We start from the raw sequence: 26,879 nt of genomic DNA, 5'->3' as shown, positions 1-26,879 counted from the left end.
TCCTTTCTCTTGTCCCTTTTGTGTACAATGGGCTAAGTGGGAGCAGGGAGGGAGAAGCTATTAGCTTCCCCTGGTCTTTGACCGGGGGGGTCCTTGTGCTGCTCATCAATAGTAAATCAATGAACATGAAATATTTATAAATACTATATATTTTTTACATACTCATTGCATTCCATTGTAGATTGTAGTTTTCCTTGTAATACAGCTTTCATTTGCTTCCAACTGGGCTGGGCTGGCAAATTTAATGTTGGGGAGAATTTTCCAACCCACCACAGCTGTCAAGCCAATAAACCTTTACCATGGACAAAACACTTCCCATTAAGACAGCAATGGAAGAAAAAAGTTGCTCAAGATAATCTCATTGCTGGACCTAAGGGTTATTGCTGTCACTGGCCTGGCTACTAAATACACAGGTGCACTTTGATACTGCAGCAGCTTAGTGATAAATACAGATTGCCACTGAAACAGACAATTCCGCTTTACACACTTAAACCACTGCTTTCTGTATATCAGACCTAGCAGGGATGCAGCTTCAGGACACATCAGTTCACAGTAACTGATCAGCCCTCCTCTACTGTCCATGCTCCAAACCAAGAAAACAAGATGGGGAACCAGCAGGACTCTCCCCTTCAGTGGCAGCCTTCAGCCACACCAGATGAGGTTTATCAAACTATATCCAAAGACATTTGATAGGTATTCTCCCTCCCCTACAGAAAACAGCTGTCTTTCATGCAGACTAGGGCCAGAAGAAGTATTCCCACTGCAACAATGAAATTTTTATTCGCATAGTCAATTAGGAAAGAGGAAGATAGGTGTAAAAGGAGAGGAAGGAACATAGTAAAAAAACCCAACATCAGAAACTGCTATTGACAGGCTAGGGTATATATTGTTCGCTGCCCTACTTTGAACAGTTGTACTTAAGGTGCTCTTTACTAAATATACTTCAAAGTCAGGGCTGAGCTGGCATCACATGACCAGTTTAAAAATACTACCATGTGATAACACAAATTAACTGATAAAACCTTCCAGGTAAGAGCCACAGCAAGCTTGTGGTAAGTTTAGCCAGATCTGCTGAGAAATGTACAACACTGCCTAGCATGCAGGCATACTCATATCCCACTGAAAAGACAGATCTTAAACATCCTTAAGAAAGCTCAGGTACAAGTACTCTAAGAACACCACAGGAGATAGCAATTTGAGGAGCATTTTTAGTTGGAGATCTGGTCTAAAACCCAGTGAAAAAACTGACAGGTTTCCAACATTCTCACAAACTGTTCCTTGAATCCAAATTGCAGCAGTCTAGGTACCTGAAGCTTTTTTAGGCATGCAAACTTGAGGGGGAATTAAAAAAAAAATCATTGACTTTGCTCTTGGTATATAGGAGTTGCTTTATTAAAGTATGATCATGGTGAAAGGCAAGAATCTCAGCATTCAGATGTTAAGAATACTTCATATTCATTTGAGTTTTCTAACTCTGCAATAAAGACACTATCAGGAAGAGACTGGACTCTTGCTCCTGTTAAAGACAGTTCTCAAGTCCAGCACTTCAAAAAACCCACATGCTGCTGAAGTAACCACATAGCATTTCTGTCATCTCCACTAATTAGCTTTAAAAGCTCTCATACTAAAGTCTTGTCCTTACAAAGGCAGTGGAAGGACCAGTGAATGGAAAAAGAAGAGAACTTAAACTCTGTAGTGGCCACTGGTTGGCATGACATAGCTCCCAGTTAAGAGAATCCAAACACTCAATTACACTGTCTAAGCACAACTATGCTTTTAGGAAAGGAAGGGGACCTCTAATAAACAAGGGCTGATTTCTTCAGAGGTCTTCAGATACATACTGGTTTTCCCCCCATTTTCTAATACTGTTTCACTCCTGGTTAACTGCTTCTACACTGGTCTATAGGCAAGCCTACCAGTCACAAATTGTCAGTATTCTTGCCCTTCAATACTAGCATACCTTCAGCATTGTTATTTTTCTAGTATACTACTTCAAAGTCCATGCCAAGAAAAGTTTTTCTTGGCTCAACTATAAATTGAGATTGCTACTACACAAGTCCCAGGATGCGGCTTTACTATTCTCTGCAGGCCTTAAAAGGCCCATTTCAAGTTCTTAACTCCTATGTCAGATAATCTATCAATACTGCTGCCATTATTGCATACTTTTGTTTCTACAAAAAGCTTTTGGCTAGTCTAATTTCCAGATGTTTTAAGAGGCTTATACCTCCCACACCACAGTTGTTTCATAATGACAACGTTCAGGCCAGTATGTAATTCTCCAAAGCTAACAATCACTCAATCCAACTTTTTAAGGTAGGCATTTGTAGTAGTATACAACCTTGACAAGTACTGAGTATAATGCAAAAGCAAGTTCCTTTTTTGGTTTAAGAAAAGGAAGAAAAGCATGCTATTAAACAAGTGATTGCACCCTGGTTATACCAGGAGAACTACAATTGTTAGCAGCAGCATAGAAGAGAGGATAGTTTTAAAAGCTAAATTTCAGTGACAGTAAAATATTGAAGAGAACAAGCACCACACTGCTTACCTTTTCATTTGGATCATACAAAGAAGAATACAGTTTGTGTGATGTTGTAAGGCACCATCTTGAACACAGTGTTTCACACTACAGAAGAAAGAGGGAGTTAAACGTTTTTCTCCTGCTATAGCATTCCAGTAAGACAAAAACAGTTCATATACTGACATCTTGAGGAAACACATCCATATCCTTCCATTCCCCCACCAAGTGGATGAAAACTTAAAAGATCCACCCTCCGTCAAGCATACATCCACCACAGTAACCAAAACCAATGATATGAAGTCATTAGTTCAATAAAACTCCACACTACATGTTTCCTTCTTGTTTCGAGACAATCTACAAAGTTCTCCAAAATGCTCACAGGTAAGCATCTGTGCACACTGGGGAAGGGGAAAGGCTTTCATTGCTAGCGACCTGGTGGGAATAAAGCAGGTAATGGACTGGGTCCATACATAGAGCAGAAGCAGAACACACTTTGGATGCCAGTTCACTTCCCAGTCTTCCCTTCTACAAGATCAGAGGTCTGAGGAAAAGTTTGAGTTGTGTTCTGAACCAACTTCCACAACACAGCTCCTACAGTTTAACAATTTTGTATGATGTGTCAGGAAAAAGCAGCATACAGGTGCCCAACTAAAAGAGAACACAATCAATGATACAACTGACTTGCAAGTGTATCAAGAAGAAGATTCAGACAGGTACTTCAGTAAATTCACAACACAATGGCAGTTAGTTAACCATAAACAAAAATCAGACAGATAAGCAATCCCACACCAAATTGTACCAATACACTTGTTCACCCAGATGGAATCTAAAAGACTGTAAAAAGCCTTAGTACTGAATACTGTCTAGTAGGAAATACAACACAGCAATGATTGGTAAGTGCCAGAACTCAAAAGCTGTCAATTCTGTCCCAAATAATTGTTTTTAGAAGTTGCACAAATATGAGCTGTAGAAAGTAATGGCTCTCCTGGGAGAAAATTGGAAAAGGAAAAAAAAAGGATCACACTAGAAAGGAGAGCAAGAAACAAGAAAGTATACATTCATATAAAGAGGTTAATGAGATAATTCAGCTATCCCTTGCATAACAGAAGGGAATACAGAATTTTAAACATTTGTCTTAATTTTACTGTAAGCTCATACTGGCTCTGCAGCACCAGTAGGTAGCAGTAACCGAAACGAGAAGGGCATCACATCTGTAATGGAGCTGATATTATAAAGGGAAAAAAAATGTTTCAATACAAATCCTGTAATATAGAACTAAAGCAATCCTCATTGCACATTGCTTCATGTGCAGAGAACTTCTACAGCTTCACAAACCATTTAAATACCAATTGCTAGTGACAGACATACTGTAAACTGTCACAGGTAATCTTGATAGTTATTCTGGAACAATTCAGATATTCTTATTATTCTGGAACCACAAAGTCAGTGGAGAGCAACTGTTCTACCCTGTTTCAAGTTATCCTACTTTGAGTTAGAACAGAACTAATTTTGTTCAATTATTTTACTTTTCAGATCAATCTAACTTCACTTTCTGAAATTAACAGCATGTTTTCACAGTGTCTACTTCTAGCAGCGATAAAGCTCAGTGCTTATAGTTAGCACCAAGGATTGGCATGCAGACCAAGGTGACTGCTAAATCTAAAAGGCCACACCTGCAGGGAGGATTAAGGAGTTCAGGTGACCATAAACTGACCAACAAGAGATTCCAAACTGAGTGTGTCATACTCAGTATAAAGCAAATGGATCATGAGGGTCAAGCTTCCTTCCTCTTTTTCAGTGGCCAGCATCCAAGGAGGACTCCATCCATTCTACCTTCAAACCCATCTATGAGTCCCTGAAGCCATCTCCTGTCTGGGTCTTGACTCTACACCACAGCTAGCAATAATTAACAGAACCAGGGAAAACTTACAATTGAACCTTAGGATTTTAGAGTCAAGGCTTTGAGGACAGCTAAATACTCCTACCAAAAAAAAACTATTAGCAGCATATGAAGGAGTTACAGATGCTTCAGAAGTGATTAGTACTGAAGCACAGCTCCTCCTGGCACCACAATCACCAGTACTAGAACAGATGTTTAAGGGTAAGGTTCCTTCCACTCATCACACCAAACCTACATGGAGCAAATGGGCTGCTTTAAATCACACAGTACAACAGCATGGAGACAGTTATCTCTGGTCCCCTACAGACATGCTTATCTGCCATGACTAAGGAAATTACTAAATCATTTGAAAAACTTATTGAAGGAGAACAGATTCTGTTCCTCTCTTGAAGGGGAACATCGACTGACTCACCACTGGAAACACAGCCCTACTATTTGCCAACAGGGGTCCAAGTTCAATATTTGGTTTGTATTTATTTGTATATATTTTATCATTATTATTTAGTCTTTTCCAGTTCATAAGTCTCTGTTATTCCTTTTCTTTTCCCCTTTGGGGAGAGGGGTTAAAGAGCATTTGTCACTCACTTAACAGCCTGCCCAGCCCTAACCTTTAACACATATGGTGGGTTCTCCCACAATCATTTTTTTTGTTTGGTACAGTGTTTTCTTACCTTGATTTTTTCTACCTCATCCTCCAAATATAAAATAAAACCTGAAACACAGATTATTCACTATGCTAGAACCAAAACCACTAGCCTTTTTTTCAGAGGTATATTATTATTCATCTGAGGATGTGACAGTGCAAGCTGTTTCAGGAACTACGGAGAAGGTATAGTTAAGAATAGAAGTCTGGCAATTGAAACCATACCTACCAGCTGGTCATTATCCCAGGGTTACAGCAGGATTTTTTTTTACAACTTCAGTGACTGTATTGTGATCAAGATCCTGTCAAAGAGCCAGGATAGCTACAGCAGAAGCAGCACAGCACACCTTCTCCCTCCTCAGTACACATAGTTGATGAGATAGTGTTTAAGAGGAGGACTCAATCAACAGAAGTGCTTGTGGAACCACAAATAGTCTAAAGATGATCATACAGGACACCAAAAAGATCTCCACCAAGTTAGTATTAGTCATTGAAGAAAGTGCTTGTTAAAGTCAGTGAGGCTAATCTAAATACTTGCAGTTAGCTGAAGGGGAAGGAGGGCACAGGCAAGGGAAGAAAAGTTGCTGAAGTTTCTTGTAAACACCTTTTATGCAACACTAGTTTTGAATGCATATAAGAAGCCAGAAAAGATATGCCACAGAGATCAGAAGGAAAGGCTAATGGGAAAATTAGTTACTATCAACTTTCAATTATAAAATAAATTCATATAAGTCAACCTACACAGTAGTTTGTAGAATGGTACAACTCATCACACATTGATGCTTTGAGACATAGTAGACAACCTGTTTCCTACTGCAACCCCATGAAATGCCTTCAGGTGGTTTAAGGATGCAGAAGAACAGAAAATTGTTATTTATAGATGGCTTACACATGTTTAAGGTGTATATATCTCTCAGCAAGGAAGGACTTTTCTTTCATACTGGTTATCTTGAAAGTAACTCATCACTGAGCTTTGTGGGCAGGTCTCAGTATTGAAATGGAGATGCAGAGTTCTGGATTTCAGGCACGAAAAGTATCATATCAACATTTGCTTTGAGAAGTCTATTATAGGAAGAAATGCTTATTACACAATACAGTAAGCAACACCTACTAGTAACAGCTAGAGTAGCATATGTATTTTCACTACCCATAAACTCTACCCCTTCCTTCTGTTTTCTGATAGCAAATCTCCTAAAAGTTTTGCCCCTACGCTTCCAGAGGCACCATGTGGTATAGCACACTTTCCATTAGCCATAAATATTCCTGAGTAATTAAACACAATGTAAACTTTTTTCCTGTATTCTGATGACACAGCAACTGTTCACAAATCTTTTTCAATTCACTTGACATCTTAATCCCCTGATTAAGAATGTATAAGGCATATAGCAAGCAGATAGCTTTATGTGTCTGCAAGACTTTTAATCTAAAAGACAGAAAGTGTAATTTATTAATACAAGATTGTACAAATCTTACGGAACAGGAAAGCAAACACCATGCTTCTGTATTGTTTTCTCTTTAACAAAACGCTTGCCCTGCTTTGTACTCTTAAAGAACACTGAACAGCCAAGCACTTGCAACTGTAAGCAGATCCTTCTGAGCCAACTGCAAAGTAGTATGAGGTTCCACAAGGTACACTGCACTACACATAACAGTTACTTCACTCCTACCAAGTTAGAGAATCTCTGGTAATTCTAAGAGGAAGAAGAGAAAATTCACATGTTTTGCCAACACAGCACAGAAACTACAAAAAAGGAAATACTCATTCACCTAAGGCTATTTTTTTAAAACTGAATCATTCATACACTCAAGTATTTTCTCCTTTGAGCCAGCCACAAGAGTTTGTAGAATCATAGTGAACCAGACCAGGTAATAAATCCAGCTGAAAGGATACTCACAAGGAGTAAGAAAAGCATGCCCTCAGATTTCAGTCCAGCTTATCCATTTAAGATATTCAATCAGCAGTGCTGGCATAAGTTGGAGTGAGACAGGAGCTCAAAAGAAACATCCTGTGATCAAGACCTAGCAGCTGCAAAAAGCTGGAACAGTTTCTCAGAGCACTAGCTTAAACAGCTCCTGTAATGCTACTCCTCTGCACAAGGCAACCACTAGAAAGCTCTTAGCTGTGACATGCTTTAAGAGTGCTTGACAGTACTAAAATCCGTAGTTTACATACTAGAATCACTTAATTCCAGAGGTTCAGGGCTACATTCATCTCCACATATTGGTTACCATTTTAACTCCTTTTCCTAACAGGAATTCTTTCTACTGTAAGCACTTCCCATATACAAACTAGTTGTAGTGTCATTCAACTGTTGGAGAACACCACATGCTAATACTGCTGCTTCTTTTTGTTAATACAGCCTGTATAATAGATAAGAAAACACAGCAACTACCTCAGTGGAGTTACTCCATAATCTAAGGAGCAATGCTTGATAGAAGTCTCAAATCTTCACCAAAAACATTAGTATAGCTTTGCAACCAATTCATTATTTATCGGTTCATGAAAATACAAAGACACAGTAAAGTTTCAAGTGACAGCTGAAAGACCAATAGGTAAAATGGGACAAACAGGAAGTTAGGAAGAGACAAGGAGATAACATTTCACTAGTAGAAGTAGTACAAAAATGCACTCTACTCTTGAATTTTGATAGGCTCCTGCTTAACAGGGGGAGAATATGGAAGCAAAAAGAGAACAGCACATAATTTTCTGCTGGTGGTGAGGTTTAAATTAAAAAGAAAACACAAAGAACAAAACACTCTTAAACAACACACGAATAGGATACATCAAGGAAGAGAGCATTGGACACTGCCAGACCCCAGCAACCCAGGACCCAGCTTTCACAGTTTCACCTCAACCATCGCCTTCCAGACAGCATCCCCAGGCACGGCACGGCTGGAGGCTGCCAACCGTGCTGCCTGTCGCGGGGGAGGGGGGTGAACGGTGCCTTGACTGCCGGCTCCCCACCGCCTACCCCAGGCACTGATACGGGGCGACCACACTGGCATCGGCCCCCAGGAGCCTTAGGGGCAACACTCCCTGCCCTTCCACCCTCCAAACTGCCACATGAACACGTCCGCATGCACAGGCTCCCCTGCGGCCTCTCACTCAAGCCGAAGGGGACGGGGACCAGTGGAAAGCGGGAACAACGACATAGACACCCCCCGACAGCCCCAACCACTCAAATAAGGACGGCCCCCCCCTCCGCAGTCCTCCCCAGGGGAGGCGACACTCCTCCTGGCCCCATATATGGGGAACAGCACACAGCCAGCCCCTCACGAAGGTGAGGGGCACCCGCCCCGACTTTTTGCACAGTGTCACCCTCAGTCGCCCCGGAGAGCAGCCCCTCCGGGCACCGCGCAGGGAGCGGGGACGAAGGAGGAACCAGGCTCCAAGCCCTCCTTGTCGGTCAGTCGGTCCACCCGCCACTCAACACGACTCACCCTCAGTAGCGCCCGGAGCCCCCGCCGGCCTCTTGCAGACCAACAGCCCAGCGTCGCCGCCATGCCTGCCACCGCAGTCCCGGCCGCCCTTTCACCCGCGGCAGCAGAGGGCCGGGCCGCCCGCAGCCAATCGGAGCAGCCGCCGCAGGCACGAGAGAGCACGCGCGGCCGCGCGGCCGCGCGCCGGCGGGCAGGGCGGGGTGGGGTGGGGTGAGGCGGGGTGGGACGGGACGGGACGGGACGGGACGGGACGGGACGGGACGAGGCAGGGCAGTGGGGGCTGTCTGGCCGGTGCCCAGGGCTCGGTTTCTTTCTTGGGTGGTGTGCTCAGGAGTGTGCGCCGCTGGGCGCCTCTGGCCGCAGGGGAGCGGCTGTGGGCGTCGCTGGAGGTGTGCCCCGGGGATAGGGTTGGGGCTTGCCTCTGGCCGGGTGCAGCTGGGTTGTGCGTGCTTCTAGAGGTGTGCCCCGGCGGCCAGCTGCATTTGTGTGCGCCTCTAGATTTACGCCTTTGGGCTTGCACTGGTGCATGCATTGGGAGTTGCATGCTTCTGTAGGTCTCAGGGAATCATAGAATGGTTTGAGTTGGAAAGGACCTTTAAAGGTCATCTAGTCCAACTCCCTACAATGAGTACAGACATCTTTGACTAGATCAGGTTGCTTACAGCCCAAACCAACCAGACTTTGAATGTTTCGAAAAATGGGGCATCTACCACCTCTCTGTGCAACACATTCCAGTGTTTCACCACTCTCATGATAAAAAAGTCTTCCTTATACCTAGTTTGAATATGCCTTCTTTTAGTTTAGAATTGTTACTCCTTGCCCTATTACTACAAGGCCCTACATCTATCTTCATCTGTCATATAAAGCCCCCATTAAGTATTGAAAGGCTGCAATGTCTCTCTGGAGTCTTCTCCTGGCTGAACCACCCCAACTCTCTCAGCCTTTTTTCATAGCAGAGGTGTTGCTCTCTGGGCAATCTTTGCTACTGTTTCAGCACCCTCATTGAAAAATTTCACAGAATCAATCAGGTTGGAAAAGACCTCCAGATCATCAAGTCTAACTGATCGCCTAACCCTAACTAATCAACTAAACCATGGTACTAAGTGCCTTATCCTGTCTTTTCTTAAATACCTCCAGGGACGTTGAACCAACCACCTCCCTGGACAGTCCATTCCAATGGGCAATCACTCTTTCTGTGAAGAACTTCTTTCTAAGATCAAGCCTAAACTTCCCCTGGTGCAGCTTGAGACTGTGTCCTCTTGGTCTGCCACTGGTAGCCCAGGAGAAGAGATCAACCCCCACCTGACTACAAGCACCCTTCAGGTAGTTGAGACAGCAAGAAGGTCTCCCCTGAGCCTCCTCTTCTCCAGGCTAAACAACCCCAGCTCACTCAGCTGCTCCTCACAGGGCTTGTGCTCCAGACTCCTCACCAGCTTTGTTGCCTTTCACTGGACATGTTCAAGCAACTCAACATCTTTTTTAAACTGAGGGGCCCAGAACTGGACACAGTACTCAAGGTGTGGCCTAACCAGTGCTGAGTACAGGACCAGAATGTCTTCCCTGCTCCTGCTGGCCACACTATTCCTGATAGAGGCCAGGATGCCATTGGCCTTCTTGGCCACCTGGGCACTGCTGGCTCATGTTCAGCCTACTGTCAACCAGTACCCCCAGGTCCCTTTCTGCTTGGCTGCTCTCCAGCCACTCTGTCCCCAGCCTGTGGCACTGCATGGGGTTGTTGTGGCTAATGATGAAGGAATTGAGTCCATCATCAGTAAGTTTGCAGATGACAACAAGTTAGGAGCAGGTGTTGACCTGTTGGAGGGTAGAAGGGACCTGGACAGGCTGGATGGGTGGGCAGAGGCCAATGGGATGAGATTTAACAAGACTAAGTGCAAGGTTCTACACTTTGGCCACAACAACCCCAAGCAGCACTACAGGCTGGGGACAGAGTGGCTGGAGAGCAGCCTGGCAGAGAGGGACCTGGGGGTGCTGGTTGATAGTAGGCTGAACATGAGCCAGCAGTGTGCCCAGGTGGCCAGGAAGGCCAATGGCATCCTGGCCTGGATCAGGAATAGTGTGGCCAGCAGGACAAGGGAGGTTATTCTTCCCCTGTACTCAGCACTGGTTAGGCCACACCTTGAGTATTGTGTCCAGTTCTGGGCCCCTCAATTCAAGAGAGATGTTGAGGTACTGGAATGTGTCCAGAGAAGGGCGACGAAGCTGGTGAGGGGTCTGGAACACAAACCCTATGAGGAGAGGCTGAGGGAGCTGGGGTTGTTTAGCCTGGAGAAGAGGAGGCTCAGGGGTGACCTCATTGCTGTCTACAACTCCCTGAGGGGAGGTTGTAGGCAGGTGGGGGTTGGTCTCTTCTCCCAGGCAAGCAGCAGCAGAACAAGAGGGCACAGTCTCAAGTTGTGCTGGGGGAGGTATAGGCTGGATATTAGGAGGAAGTTCTTCACAGAGAGAGTGATTGCCCATTGGAATGGGCTGCCCAGGGAGGTGGTGGAGTTGCCATCGCTGGAGACGTTTAAGAGGAGACTGGATGAGGCACTTAGTGCCATGGTCTAGTTGATTGCTTAGGGCTGGGTGATCGGTTGGACTGGATGATCTTGGAGGTCTCTTCCAACCTGGTTGATTCTATGATTCTATGATTCTATAATGTGTAGAACCCGGCACTTAGATTTGTTAAATCTCATGCCATCGGACTCTGCCCATCTGACCAGCCTGTCAAGGTCCCTCTGCAGAGCCCTCCTACCCTCCAACAGATCAACATCTGCTCCCAGCTTGATGTCATCTGCAAATTTACTGATGATGGACTCAATTACCTCATCCAGATCATCAATAAAGATATTGAACAGGATGGGGCCCAGCACTGATCCCTGGGGGACACCACTAGTGACAGGCTGCCAGCTGGATGTGGCACCATTCACCACCACTCTCTGGGCCTGGCCCTCCAGCCAGTTCCTAACCCAGCGCAGAGTGCTGCTGTCCAAGCCACAGGCTGACAGTTTGGCCAGGAGTTTGCCAGAGGGATGGTGTCAAAGGCCTTGCTGAAGTCCAGGTAGACTACATCCACAGCCTGCCCCACATCCACCAGGCAGTCACCTGATCATAGAAGGAGATCAGGTTGGTCAGGCAGGACCTGCCCCTCCTAAATCCATGCTGGCTGAGCCTGATCCGTTGGCCATGCTGTAGGTGCTGTGTGATTGCATTCAAGATAGCCTGTTCCATGGTCTTGCCTGGCACTGAGGTCAGGCTGGCAGGTCTGTAATTCCCTGGCTCCTCTTTCCAGCCCTTCTTGTGGATGGACATCATGTTGGCCAGCTTCCAGTCATCACCAGTGAGCCAGGACTGTTGAAAAATGATGGAGAGTGGCATGGCAAGTTCACCTGCCAGCTCCCTCATTACCCTAGGATGGATCCCATCTGGTCCCATAGACTTGTAGGGATCGAAGTGGCTCAGCACATGGATCTCCCATACGTCTAGTCTAAGTCTACCCTCTTGTCCTGTTGCAACAAGCTCAGCTGATAAGATGGTCCCCATCTTTCTCATAGGCCCCTAATATATATACTTAAAGGCCACAGTAAGGTCTCTCCAGAGCCTTCTGCAGGATGATCAACCCCAACTCTCTCAGCCCTTCTTCATAGAAGATGTGTCCTACTCCTCAACTTGCTTTTGTGGCCTTCCTTTGGACCAGCTCCAACTGCAACAGGTTGCCCAGAAAGGTAGTAGGTACCCCATCCTGGAAATATTCAAGGTCAAGTTAGACATGGCTCTAAGCAACCAGATCAAGTTAAAGAAGTCCCTGCTCGTTGTAGATGCTTGGACTAAATTACCTTAAAATGTGTCTTCCTACCCCAACTGTTCCTATAATCTGCTGAAAGTTTCAGCACCTGGTTTGGGGTAATCCCCAGCACCAATACAAACTGAGTGATGAAGAGATTGAGAGCAGCCCTGCAGCGAAGGATTTAGAGGTACTCATGGATTAAAAGCTAGACATGAGGCAGCAATGCGTGCTCTCAGCCCAGAAGGCCAACCATATCCTGGGCTTCCTCTAAAGAAGTATGGCCAACAGGTCAAGAGAGGTGATTCTGCTGTTCTGGTGAGACTTCACCTGGGCTACTGTGCCAGCTCTGAAGTCCTCATCACAAGAAAAACCTCAACGTGTTGGAGTGGGTCCAGAGGAGGGCCACAAAAATAGTCAGAAGAATGGAATACCTGTGCTATGAAAAGAGGCTGAGAGAGTTGGTGTTGTTCAGCCTGGAGAAGAAAAGTAAGACATTATTATAGCCTTTCAGTACTTAAAGGGGGCTTTATATGACAGATGGGGACAGACATATGGCCTGTAGTAGTAGGGCAAGGAGTAATGGTTTCAAACTAAAAGAAGGTAAATTCAAACTAGGTATAGGGAAGACTTTTTTTGTCATAAGAGCGGTGAAACACTGGAACGTGTTGCACGGAGAGGTGGTAGATGCCCCATCTCTGGAAACATTCAATTAAGGTCAGGTTGGTTTGGGCTCTGATCTAAGTTGAAGATGTCCCTACTCATTGCAGGGATATTGGACTAGATGGCCTTTAAAGTTCACTTCCAAACCAAACCGTTCTATCATTCTAAATTTTCTTGGGCTCCAAGTACTTTCATATCCTATAGTGAGATTCAGGATGTCCCAGAACAACTGACATGTTCCCGTGCTGCAGGGAGGCACAGGAAGAGGTAAAAATGTGCTAGACAACTGGGTTCCTCCCAAATATGTGTGTTTTCATAGGACTCTAGCTGTATAGGCCCCTCAGTGGAACACAAATTCCTGTTTTCATCCACACACAATATTGAAAATTTTGGTCCAGTTTTATTGCTTTAGACATCACTTTTTTAACTTCTTGTATCACTACTTATGTTTAAAGTAAAAAGAGGTGAAATCTGTGACAGAAATGAGAACTCTGGGGTTATCTCTACTGTATGCTGAAGGTACATGAAATTACTTCTCTCTCTTTCCTGCCAAGTGAGTAGCAAAAATAAAATCACCAATGGGTCACCTCTGTTGAATCTTTATGCGTTTGCTCTGCTGTTTTAACAGTGACTACAACTACATATATGGGAACAGTGCCAAAAATGTTCTTAATACGTCTGCAGGAGAGCACTGTGTTTGTAATTGATAGTCACAAGCAGACACCACAGATATTCTTTTTCAGCACATGTAGAGAGTCTTGAAATTAAAAGAGACCAGGAGCAGAAAGGAGGTACAGACTGCATGGTCCTTCACCGCAGGCACTGCGTTAGATACATCAGATGCACAGAGATACACACCACAACATCATGTTATTGCATTAGAACAATATCCTGAGGCACTTGACGTCAGTTCCTCCTGCATGCATAAAACAAACAGTCACATGGCATCACCAGGGTATTTTCTTTACCTCTATACAAGAGATTCTGTTTGCAGGCCCTGGTTGAGGGGTCAGCCCCCACCTACTGTAGCACATCAAAGGAGGCCCCCCACAGCTGCAAAGGGAAGCTGACTGAGATTACACAGAGACACTGCAGCAAAGAGAAACTTCACAGCCAGCTGAGTGCATAAAAAGCTTGATACAGTAAGAAACAGCCTAATGCAAGCCCATTTCTAAGTAAAGCTAAGGCTCCTCGCATATGGAAGTGACTGGGAAAAAAAGGCCTTTAGAACACGAATCTTTTTCCGCTTGCACACGAGGTTTCCTGGTTTTAGTGTGGTTTTATTTGAATTTACAGATTTTACTAGCGGTGGTATGGCCTTATCTGTATTGAAACACACAATTTTGTTTCTGTAAGAAAAGGAAAGTATCTAATGGATCAAGATTATACAGAATTACTATTGAATAGTTAAAAAAACAAAGAGAGGATAACATCATCATTACTAAAGAAACTGTAGATATTAAAAAAAAAAAAAATATCTGTAATAATTGAAGGACATATGAGTTTGGATTAAAACAAAGGCCGTAGTTCCACAATTGTGATGCCATAACTCTCAATATACACTCCTGTCTCAGTTAACAAGCCTATTAATATGCACAAAGTTTATAAAAGACTGGAATACTGGGCGACTTATTCTCTCGTTGTTTTGAACGGATCCTGGGGAACTGTAGCCTTCAATTTTGACTGTTTCCTCAAACTCTTTACAGCAGAAATTGACCTTCTTCTAATGTAATTCCAAACTTGGACAGGAATCATATGAAAACTGGAGTAATTATAATCCTTCTACCTTTATCTAATAAAGAGTGTATTGTATCATGTTTATAGACTATGAAATGCATTATGCACAAAAGCCTGTGACTGGAGAACTCAAAGCTAGGAAAACTCTTTGAAGTATCTGTTATATATTCCGTAAACAGCCTTCGCTTCTATCAGCATTCTGCTCAACGTGCTGTAAGAGACACAAATTCCGCCTTAATGTCAGCCAAGTCAGTATCTCCACACGTCTCTGCTAAGTACCTACAAAAAAAATTTGGCTGTGAAGAAAGATCCTTCATACCAGATTCACCTAAGACAGTCAAGAATTGAAGGCCAGAGGGTTGTCAGGCACCCCAGAGAAGCCCTAAATCCCCGCCACAGGCACTGGGAAGCCAGATGGGGTCCAAGCTACCAGCTCTCTGCTCCTCTGGGATTACTTTGATTTCAACCCTACATGCGGCTGCCCAGTCTTTGGGGCATACTGGGGTTCTTGAGGGTGGCAGGAACACTCTTCTCCCACTAAAGTTCTTCAGGGGTGACCGTACCATGCATGTGCACACACATATACTAAAGTCCATGCATGCCACATGGCCTCTCCAGGAGCATGAACTCCCAGTCAGTACGTTTCAACTTTGTTAACCATCAAGTCTCCTCAGAAAAGTCCTGAATCTCCCTGGCCTTAAGAGCACTTCAGGAGCAACCCAAGCAACCCTGGCCCATTCTTAGGTGTATTTAACCTCATCCTCTACCCAGCTTCAAAGCTACCTTAATCCCCATGCCAGGTTGGCTTGCCCTGGGACATTGTGGTTCCCTTGGCTTCAAGGGACAACCACATAGCCTTTGAGACTGCTTTTTGACATCCTGGATTGCTCCAGCTGTTGGAGCTGCTCAGTGAGGGCTTGAAACCCCCATGCCCCTGTTGGCTTCTCATGGGTGCTACTGCTGACCATCAGACTTCAGTGCTCCCCTGTGTGAAGCAATTGCTCTCCCCAGCTTCCTATGCTGGTCAGGGACATCCTGAACCTCTGGCCTCTGGGTGCCTGTATGCCCTTCCTGAGGGTGCCTAGTCAGATATACCTTGATTTCGCCCTTGCCAAGCCACACAGGCTGTGCCAAGGAGGCTGGATTCCCTTCCCCATCTGACCTCCAGGATGACTTGACACCTGTCCAGCCTTTGGAATTTCCTCAGAGAAGGTCTGTGCCTTCACCCACCACGATATGGCCTCAGAGGTGATTTGGTTCCTTTCCCACCCTTGAAGACTGCTCTAGGAACCCCTGTTTTCATCCCTTCAGCCCTGCTCTCAGACAAGGACCTGTTCAAGGTCCACCCTTGACCAGCCTCACTGACAACTTCAGCTTCATCCCAGCTCCCTAGTTTTGATCAGCCCAACCCCCCCACCTTCACCAGCCATCCAGTCCCTAGGACTCTTTGAGGGCAGCCTGAACCACCCTGAGTCACCACTCTGAGGAGCCTTAGAGCCCAGGGAAGGGTGATCAGGGAGCCCTTTCTACCAGGGCACCATCCTGCAGGATGTGAACAATGTGGGTAGACCTGGGTGCTGGAATCAAGGTCCACTGACAGTCTTAGAATGTTGAAGAAAAGGTGATGACTCAGATATAGGTCTGTCCTAGGACTTTTGTCAGGGGGAACATCAAGAGTCAGGGCTGGAGACAAAACTGTTGCAGAAGACCAAGGTCCTGCCAGGAGATAGGAACAGAGGCAGGGGGAGTCAAGTACATCTCCCACAATACATCTTAAAGCAAGGCTGAAGGCTCAGGCCTAATCTTAAATGTTACATTCCAAGCCATGAACAGATGATATGGGTGGAGGCCCCAGATGAGGTTCCTCAGGACCATTAGATCTTTTTGATGTACTGGTGCCCCAACAACAAATTGCTCAGGATGATGCACATCTGACTGGGGAAACACCCAGGAGCTCCCATATTAGCACAATGAGAGTCCCTTCATCATGACGACCATGTCTGGTTTCCTTTCATCTGATTTTTTCACATCCTCAGGTTGTTAAAAGCCTGTTGACAGAAGTGTGATGTAAAAACTAGGAGTTAAGCACTGACTGCCTTCAGAGCTAGCTGGAATCTGCACAGAATCTGTGGTAGGGAGAGCAGGTGAAGGCTTGAAAACGTAGCAACTTGCAGAGCTTTTGAAACAGCTCCTGAGACACAGCCTTAAATGGCAGTAGTTACCAACAAGGGCATGTGCACGTTTCAGGAAGGCATCACACTTGGATGTGATGAAGTGATACTGCTTAATGAAATTTCTTACGAGATTAGCACAGGAATCACAACTGCTTTGACACCATGAAGTGATGTTTCTGTGAGAATTGTGTTTTTCCTGTGAGTTCATAGACTAAAAGGTTCTACAGGACTACATCAAAGTGGAAGAGATCCAGACAACTGGAGAGAATTCTTCAGAGAGGAAAAGGATAAGAATGTGAAATTCACAGAGAGAGTGCAAAAAGAACCCAAAAATGCATTCCAGTGGAGCCTGGAGGTAACTACAAGCATAAAGAAACACTGAAAAGAGACTCATGGTCTGGGAAGAACTCATACTGCACTGATGCAGAGCCTTGGAGACAGTTACAGAATTGGGTAAGCGTGATGGCTCCACAGGTCTGAGCAAATATAAATTCACACTGTTGTTCATACCAATGCACAGAAATTAAGTTTGGCTTGGAGCCTTGCTGATGAACTCCAGGATTTATCACACTTGCAGGACCAAGGAGGAGTTAACACAGTTGCACAATCTCTAGGATTGCCGTTCAGCACCTGTATGATGCCTCTGAAGGTACTGTATAGTCAACTGCAGGGTCATCTGTCCAGGAACCAGGCATGTGAATTCTAAAACCAGGGACGTCTAGAGAACTTGCTGTGTCTGAAATGCATTAAAGAACTCCAGTATACAGACAAAAATTTTGCTGAACCTCTTCTCTGTGGGCTTTCTCACATGGAGTGATGATGGGCTTGACTAGTAGTTTGAAATTTACTGCCTGCTTGTAATGTGAATACAACATTAAATAGCTTTGGATCCTTTCTAAGGCATTAAGAGTAACCCTAAAGATTAAAAACAAATTTGTAATTCCTTTGATTAAAAAAACCCACATGTTGTTGAGACTGACAAAGATTTGCGCAATGGCTGTCTGGAGTGTCAAGCCCTAACAGAGTCTTGGTGAATTCCTGCTGTAGTATATATTGCCTGAAGGTTCACTGCTTAGTAAACAGAATGGTACATTTAAATTTAAGATTTAATTTAGAATTTGCTCCTCCTGGACATGGACACACTAAAGGAGATGATGGAGTTCCTTAAAAGTGTTAATAAGTTCAGCAGGGCTAAATCATTTGGATTCCAGCCATGGCATGAAAGCTTGGAGCAGCAAGAGACAAGTCGGTTTGATCAAGAGAAAAAGAGGCTTTCTTCTTGGGTACATAGACCAAGCATCCCCCTGAGTACAGAGGTAGAAATGAAACACTGAGGGAAGAAAAGGGAACAGGCCTGAGAGGAGGTATTTACTAAAATCTGTTCCTGATGGCGGCACCCAGAACTGGCTATAGAAACAGTCTCCAGTGGGTCACATCTTGTCTTGTTGTAGCAGCAAAGATTTATACTCTTACCCATCTCCTGGTTTCTGTTGGAAATACTGGGAATTTCAAACTTATGAAAGGAGATTCAACAAGGCTGAATCTCAGGGTCAAGCAGCACATTCGTTTAGTCACAGCTGGCTGACGCAAAGGGGTCTCAGTTGTGTGGATTATTCCATCCCATTTTCCTGAGAATGGTAAGTATCTTCTGTATGTGTTAATCCTCATATCAACCATGAGTATACTCCTGGCTGGTCCTCACTTGCCTGTGAAGGTTATTTAACCTTCCTGAGTCTTTACAGCTTTGTTCTGGTGTCAGTTTCTCAATGCCCATGATTTCATATGCTTCCTTGGATCCAATGATGACAAGGGAGGACAACGCATTCACCATATGGTGCTAGAAAGTGTTGGATTTTGCTGGTTCAAAAAGCAGTGGAGTTAACAAAAAACATCTTTTGAGGCTTGGATTTCAGAGCTTCTGAGCACAAATAGCATGTTAAACACTGAGGTAAGAGCATCACCACCACTGCTTTGTGCTTTCTCTTTTCTGCCTGTGAGAGATAGCCGTTCAGTCCATGATCCTCAGAGAGGCGACTGAGGAAGGCTGTGGTTGGACTCCATGCAGTGCCACAGGCTGGGGACAGAGTGGCTGGAGAGCAGCCAAGCAGAAAGGGACCTGGGGGTACTGGTTGACAGTAGGCTGAACATGAGCCAGCAGTGTGCCCAGGTGGCCAAGAAGGCCAATGGCATCCTGGACTCTATCAGGAATAGTGTGGCCAGCAGGAGCAGGGAAGACATTCTGGCCCTGTACTCAGCACTGGTTAGGCCACACCTTGAGTACTGTGTCCAGTTCTGGGCCCCTCAGTTTAAAAAAGATGTTGAGTTGCTTGAACATGTCCAGTGAAAGGCAAAAAAGCTGGTGAGGAGTCTGGAGCACAAGCCCTGTGAGGAGCAGCTGAGTGAGCTGGGGTTGTTTAGCCTGGAGAAGAGGAGGCTCAGGGGAGACCTTCTTGCTGTCTCAGCTACCTGAAGGGTGCTTGTAGTCAGGTGGGGGTTGATCTCTTCTCCTGGGCTACCAGTGGCAGACCAAGAGGACACAGTCTCAAGCTGCACCAGGGGAAGTTTAGGCTTGATCTTAGAAAGAAGTTCTTCACAGAAAGAGTGATTGCCCATTGGAATGGACTGCCCAGGGAGGTGGTAGAGTCACCATCCCTGGAGGTGTTCAAATAAAGATTGGATGTGGCACTTGGATCCATGGTTTAGTTGTCATGAGGTGTTAGGTATTAGGTAATAAGTTTGACTTGATGATCTGGAGGTCTTTTCCAACCTGATTGATTCTATTATTCTGTGATTCTATTATTCTGTGAGTCCAAGGCCCTAACCATCCTGGTCAGCCTCATTGTACCTGCACCATCAGCCTGTGGGCCCCATTTCGTCTCGGATATGGATCATCAAGCCTGATCTGAGCTCCCTATTACTACATTTTTGTTCAGATTTTCTGGATTTACCTCAGCCCCAACTCATGACATTGTCTCTGCTTGATAATGACTCGACTGTAAATGGCACCTGTTGCTGTCACCACCTCACTGGGCTGCTGTGCGACTGCCTGGCACAGTTTAGACCCATCCCATAACTGTGCTCTACACAGCCACTCACACATGGCCACCCCACCACCCCACCTGCTGGTGGGATGGGAAGAAAATAAGGAGAAAAAGGCAAAATCCCATGTCTTGAGATGGGAAAGTTTAATAGAACAGCCCAAAGGTAGAAGAATGAACAGTAGCAACAATAGTACTGATTAAACAGTATATAAAGCAAGTGACACAAAATGCTATGTTGACTGTGATGGCCTGACCAGGTCTCCTGATCCTGCTTACTCAAAACACCCTGGCTTGCATTGGCCAGCCCTCCCCTTACTTAGCAGGCATGACGTCAGTGTGATATTGCATACCCCACTGGCTGGTTCTGATGACTGTCTTGGCTATGGCCCCTACCAGCTTCTTGTGAAAAAATTAACCCTAACCTAGCCAAACCCAGAACACTGCCTTAACTGGGTTGAAGCCACCTTTGGCTCCTGGATCACATCATCCCCGAAGATTCACCCCATTTTTTATGTCTCCCTTGCCAAAGCCTCATCATCCAAAACCCATCCATTGCCAACAGATTGCTCCTCCAGCATTCATAATGGAGGGACAACCAAGTACCAAATAAATTTTGGGCAGACTCTAGTTTTGGAGAGATTTCAATACCTCTCTAGCCAGCCAGGCTACAGATCTGAAGAGTATTTGAGGGAACCAGATGAATTGGCCAAAGCCAGAGCTTTTCACAGCAAGACTTCACAAAGCCCATGATGTTGTGAGGTGCAAGGTCATATCATGAGGGAAGGGAAGGGAAGGTTTTGCTGGGCCTCGAGTGCACCCATAAGCCCTAACTGCCCTACCCAGACACACTAAGGAGCCCTATTTCAGCCCATTTGACAATCAGAGCTTCATCATAGATGTCCACATGCCCAGTCCTATTCCCTGATGCTCCTGAATGGTTTGGATTTCCTGAATTAATCACAAACCTGAGTTGTGATGTTGTTTCTGTCTGAAGATTTCTGAAGTGCTGGTGAAACCTGTTGCTATCGTGATCCTTGCTCTGTTTACTTTTCTCAGTCATGCTGGTACTGTGCCCTAGCAGTGAAGGTCACCTTCAGCTCACCTCCCATCATGGACCAACCTCATGATTATTCTTCTCTGACAGGCTGTGGGAATTGTAGAAGAAAGGAAAGTTCTGCAAGAGATGTCTGGGAAAGAGAAGGAGATGAGAGAGCTCTGGGGAAGGTGCCTTTCCCCAGCCACCACTGCTAATTTCTGTGTTTCTGACAGCTGATGTCAGCTGTGCCGGAGGAGATCACAACAAATGTGCTGATAAAATGCTACCCAGCAAAAATGCCTGCCTGGTGAATGTTGGCTCTCCAGCACTTCAGGAGGAACACTAATAGTTTCCAATATTTTTGAAGGTAGATACATTCTCTTCCCTTTCACCTTATTCATGCTGGGAGCTACCTGCTTTGGAAAGATTTCTGCATGGTGGATCAGTCTCTCTTAAGGCTGAAGAAAGATCTGAAGGCAGCATCTTTTTTATTCCCTGGGAAAACATTAAAATTCTGGTCAGTACTTCCTCCTGAGCAGACAGGTTGCCTCATCTCGTCCTCCTACCATAGCTCTAGGGTGACTTTATTGCCTCTCCCCACTTCTTATCTTTGGTTGCCATGGTGTCTTTTTTTCTGTAAGGATCTTAGCAAGTCCGTGTGGAGTCAGACGCTGTTTTAGCAGCTGCACCTTGGAGAGTGGGCGCCAGTGACACTTCATCTCATCCAGACTCAGCAGTGGGCATAAGCAGACCCTGGTTTTGCTGTGACACCACTGGTCTTTCAAACCCATTTCAGAGCAGTACTTTCCACTGCTTCTGGCCATTCTCTGACCAGCAGTGGTGCTACGGTGGAGTCAGAAGCCATTCCCTCACTGCTGGGACTGAACTAGTTGGTGCCCTGGCCTCAGCTCCTTTACAGCATTTTAGAGTGCCCATTACACTCCCCATAGGATCATACTTGCAGGGACTGAGAAGAAGGTGATGAAGGCAAAGCCTCACTAGTAATGATCCACTAGATCAGAGTTTGATTAATAATCAGAAGAATGTTTACAAATAGCAGGGATATTTATAGTTGCACAGCTAAAGAGCAAATAATATAAATACAGATTGGGGTACAGCTTGTCCTGTCATCCTTGAGGATGCATAGTATCAACCATAGGCAGGGGAAAAGAGCAGCAGAAGAGCCCTATCCAGAAGAGAGAGTATGCCACTGTTTAAAAGACCTTCAGAGTGTGGCCAGGTTATTCACACAGTCAGAATTAAATGTGCATTTGGGCTCCTTCCTACACAGAGGCCCAAAGGCAGTCAGGATTTGACCCAGATCACATAATGATTTAGTGAGGCTGTAGGAATTAATCTCTGGACACTCTGTCCCTTGCTCCATCCTATGAATCACAGTGCGTCTCTAGGCAATCTGACTGGGGGGGGAACGTAGATAAAGCTATAGCCAGAGCTGATAACAGGTTACTTGAAAGAATGCTGGTCATGTATGCTTAGTGATTGTTGCTTAATTTGTTTAAGCTGAAAAAAGCCTATTTCTACAGTGGAATACAAATTAGGGTAATTATCTTGTGATGGAGTACTGCATGTATAAGATGAAAGCCTTCCTTTACAAAAGCCTCTTCATCACTTGAGTAGAAGAAAATAAAATCTTGCTTAAACAACATGCTGGTTTCTGTATTTCTGTCTGAACAAAAGATTTTTTAATTCCCCCCATCCCCACTTTCCCCCGTAATCTCACATGGCTTGGTTTTCCAAAAGTAATATTACTTTTGACAACCTCACAATTAAACCCTCCAACATACATTTTGATATGTGAATGTAAAAGACCAAGGTAAACACAGTAATGCGTAATTTGTTTCACAGCCTCCATACACTATTACTAGTTGAGCATTCCAGGTTATATATTTTGTTGTATTCTCCTGACTATCACAGTTGCTCATAATCTTCTTCTGTCTTCTTAGTACTCTCTCTGTGTCATAAAAACACAACATACAATTACGTCTGTATTAGGTTAAAATAAAGTTCTGGTCTTTTTTTTTAGATGTTTTGTGAGATACAAGGATCGTCTAATCCTTTCGTATTTACGCTCACTGCTGGGTTCTCTCAAGAGCTGAAATAGGTACAGACAGATCATCTGGTCATAAATCACTCCAATATGTATCAAAAGCTATTTGCTGTGGATATATGTGTATCCATGATCATTATTTTTGTCTCAACCTGTACAAATATTCATTTCTGCTTTCCTTGTGAACTGCAGTTACTCTCTCACACGAGACACCCTCTGTGTGAAATGCTTCTTGTACCGGCTTACGCTTACTCAATGCACTTACACATTTGCACACTTACTCAAATGATCCAGACTATCCTTATTCACATAAGCGAATCTTTCTGTAATTAGTTCCAGTGAATTGCTGTGTGACTAAGACCTACTTGCAGAAGTAAGAATATGCTGAATTGTGCCCTTAGTTAACATGACAGGTGAGAAAATCGATTTTCTTGTATGGGAAAAGTAGACAGTGTTAAAGTGAATGCACATGGAATCATTATTCATTCTCTTCACACTAGAATTCAAAACCAGTATTTGAAGTTTGGGGAAATTGTCTTAATTAGGATTATTTTAAATGATGGCAATTTAAAGGCAGGCAATTTAATTACCAGGAAGGCAGATCAAAGCCAACGCTTGAAATGGACATTTTAAAATTCCTTATCAAGGAAGATGGAATTTAATAAAATAAAGAGGGAAAGAAAGTAAAAATGCATATTGCCCAAGTACTCCCCTCCCAGGGAGCTAAGAAGGCTCCCTCCTTGGCTTCATGTGCTTGACTGGAAAGTCAGTCACACTTGTAAGAAACAGATATGTCAGATATGCCTGGTGTATGCATATGTATAGCAAAAGACAGAATTTCTTCCATCTCCGAAAGAAAATGTTATTTTCTAGCTTACTTTTGCAAAAGTAAGGCTGATATTTATACATTCAAGTTACATTGCTACATTTACAAGTAGCGTAAGGTGTCTGACTTACAACATTCTTCAGATGTGTTTGGCTGATATACAAGGAGCCACCTAAAATGGCAGAGGTAATTGGACTTGCAATAACGCAGAACCACACTGATTTACAGACATCTGGGCAGGGAAGGCAGATCTTGCGTAGTCCTGCCTACCCTATGAACACGGCAGCAGAGGCCTGAGAATAACCCTCATACCTTTGCTGATGGGTGCAGAAGGAGCTGAAACAGTTCACTACTTTCCGTGGAGACCTCTCACTGTTTTCTTACTAATGTTGCACTCTCGTTTGTTGGTGGTATCTGCTAACTTGAGTTAAAACAAATTCCTAGAGACTCTAAAAATAGAGTGCAATAGGAGAAGCAAAAATCACATACAAAAAAGTTCTTTTTTTTGTAAGGAAATTCCTTTAGCCTATCACTACTATGATTGCTTTTGTTACATTCAATAAATTGAAAGCTACTAAAGGAAAGACATCGTACCATTAAAAGAATTAGTGAAGTTTTAGACTCTTAAATATTCAGGGAAAGTCCACTTGGTCTTTGTGACTCTCTGCATTAAGTGACTTTTCAGGCTCAGTATTTGTATTGCTGCTTTTTTTTTTCTTTCCTAAATGAACAGGTTGACAGTCTATACTATGGAATACAATATTTTAATTATATTATTTGATGAGTAGTTGCGTTGAGCTTATCTTGTCTCCTTTTAATATTATGAAATAAAGAGCAAGTTTTCTCCATTTCAGTTCCCCAAAGTGATGTTTGCAGACACATAGCTCATTGAATTGCACCATCACTTCCTTAGTATAGATGTATCGCACTTTTCAATACAAAATGTATTGAGGAATAATACTCAGATGTTTTGTATTGATGACACCCTTCTATTCAGCTCTGGCAAAAGAGAGAGCATGGGGTTTTATCTCTGTGGTCCCAAACAGGCCAGCTCACAGTACTGACCTAGCAGAGCTCCATGTGACTATTACCATAAGACGCTGTTATATTTTGATAAGATTATTCTGCCCTCTGAACCTTCTGCTGGCATCCCGTGAGAGCTGCCCCTGTGCATCTGACAGCTGAATTGGTCCTCAGTGAATTTTTAGCACAGAGAGCTGTGCATACAACTTTGGTTAACAATAACGTGTTGCTATGGGAGCTCTGTGTGTACAACTCCCTGCTTACTGTGTCGAAAATTGCGCTAGAAGGCAAATGTAAGTATGTGTAGTATTAGCCTAATTATTAAGTAGAATTAGAATCTGGTGCTCTATGAATATCAACCAGAAGAGCCTAGCGTGAATAAAGATGCTCGCCAGCAGAGGCTGAGGTGCTTCTTCTACATTCCTTTAAACGGAAATCACATCCATAGCCAAGAGACTAATTATTTTGGAACCTAAGGGAAATGCAGCCTATATAAGAGAGAGAGTGATCTGCAGTTAAGGATCAGTGAGCCAGCTAATGGCTGGTTAGTCAGGAGGGTACAACTCCAGAATGTTAATAAAACATGTCTGAAGTCCAACACCTCAGGGAAGAGCCTAAATGCTGTGGAAGATATATGGAGACAGAGGCTCTGTGGTTTTCTGCTGCTTTTAAACCTTTTAAAGCAGGTTTTAAATCTGGTTTGAGACTTGTTTATGAATTTCAAAATACCAGCAGGATAATAAAACAAAACTCACTGTGGCCAAAGCAAATGCAGCTTATAAAAGCAAAATATTACTGTTTTGTGAAGTGCATAAAACATGTTTGATGCTTGCTGCGCAGGTGTGCGCTACACTACTTTTGTGCAGTAGAGGTTTGGCTGGTTTTCATCATGCCCTCGCTAATACAGATCATGACTTATTAACCAAAACAGCATGTAACATTTTAAAATATTATATAAATGCTAGCTGTTTAATCATCACAAGAAACAACTCAGGTCAATACCATAGCTTTATTTTGTGGCTGGAGAAAATAAAGTAGAAATCAGTTAAAGGTTTTGACAAGAAAGTCTATAGGAAATACCAAATTGCTACTTAAGGTGTATTACATAAAATAGTTGTTATATTATTTTGCTTTATATAGTCCATGCAGCTGTGGAATAAGTGCTGTGGAGTAATACATTGATAAACACAAAAGAACACGTTGTTTCTTGCTGCCCTTCTCAGAGGACCAACTGCTGTGATCTTATGAGCCCTACACCCAGGCTTGCATGGGGCTGAGTGAGGGCCACAGGATGGATCCCACACACCTCAGAGACTTGAGTGACGGGGAAACTGTAGGAATAGCTCAGATGCAGGTGACAGCACAGAGCTCCTTGGGGTGTGTCTGAAAGCAGATGCAGCTCTATGTCGTAGTGGCCCAGCAACAGCCTCCACTGCTCTATCCCTTCATCCCACAGCAGGAGCCTCTGCCTCAAATCTCTCTGTCCGTTACCCTCTGAGAGATTCCTGTTCAGACTGGAGCCCTTTTATAATTGCAAGAAGATGCAGATATGTGTTTTGCAACTCTTTTACACCTCAAACCATGGCTCCGGTTGCATTGCTTAAATATATTTGCTGTTGGTAGAATCATAATAGCTTCCTGAAGAATGGGAACAGATATTTTTTATCTGAGAAAAGTGCTACTGAGACTGTGATATTGTCCCCAAGGCATTCTGTCATGTCACTCTTACAGAAACAGTTCTCAGGAAAAAAGAGACTTTTTACATTAAACCTTGAAGAAGACTACAGGTGTGCTTAATCTTATGCTGTCAACAGCCACCTTTTGCAAATAGAGTTAACAAGAGTTAATAATGCATAGTCTAAACCGTCTGATTACTCCACCTCCTCCTCTACTTCTGCCATCAGTTGTTGTAGTCTTAGTAGTTTATCTTCAAAAAAATATCTGGAAGGGAGCAAAAATTTTTTATACCAATAACACCAATATAAGAACTCAACTGTTATCAATAGAGTTATTCCAGTTAACAAC

The 26,879-nt window shown here is 44.0% G+C and overlaps 1 protein-coding gene across 1 annotated transcript in view; it reads right to left on the bottom strand.

The window, feature by feature from the left end:
- Window positions 1-8,067, bottom strand: part of PCCA (propionyl-CoA carboxylase subunit alpha) — a 292,821-nt gene extending 284,754 nt beyond the window's left edge. The window contains exons 1-2 of the mRNA XM_054381074.1: window positions 7,912-8,067; window positions 2,546-2,623 (exon numbers count right to left, since the gene is read on the bottom strand). Coding sequence (XP_054237049.1) covers window positions 2,546-2,623; window positions 7,912-8,067 — 234 coding nt within the window. The remainder of the gene's footprint in view (window positions 1-2,545; window positions 2,624-7,911) is intronic.
- Between the last annotated feature and the right edge of the window lie 18,812 nt (window positions 8,068-26,879).

This window comes from Indicator indicator, chromosome 1 (assembly GCF_027791375.1).
Source record: "Indicator indicator isolate 239-I01 chromosome 1, UM_Iind_1.1, whole genome shotgun sequence".
Classification (NCBI taxonomy): domain Eukaryota; kingdom Metazoa; phylum Chordata; class Aves; order Piciformes; family Indicatoridae; genus Indicator; species Indicator indicator.
The sequence above is the reverse complement of the archived record's forward strand: the minus strand, read 5'-3'. Positions and strand labels throughout refer to the sequence as shown.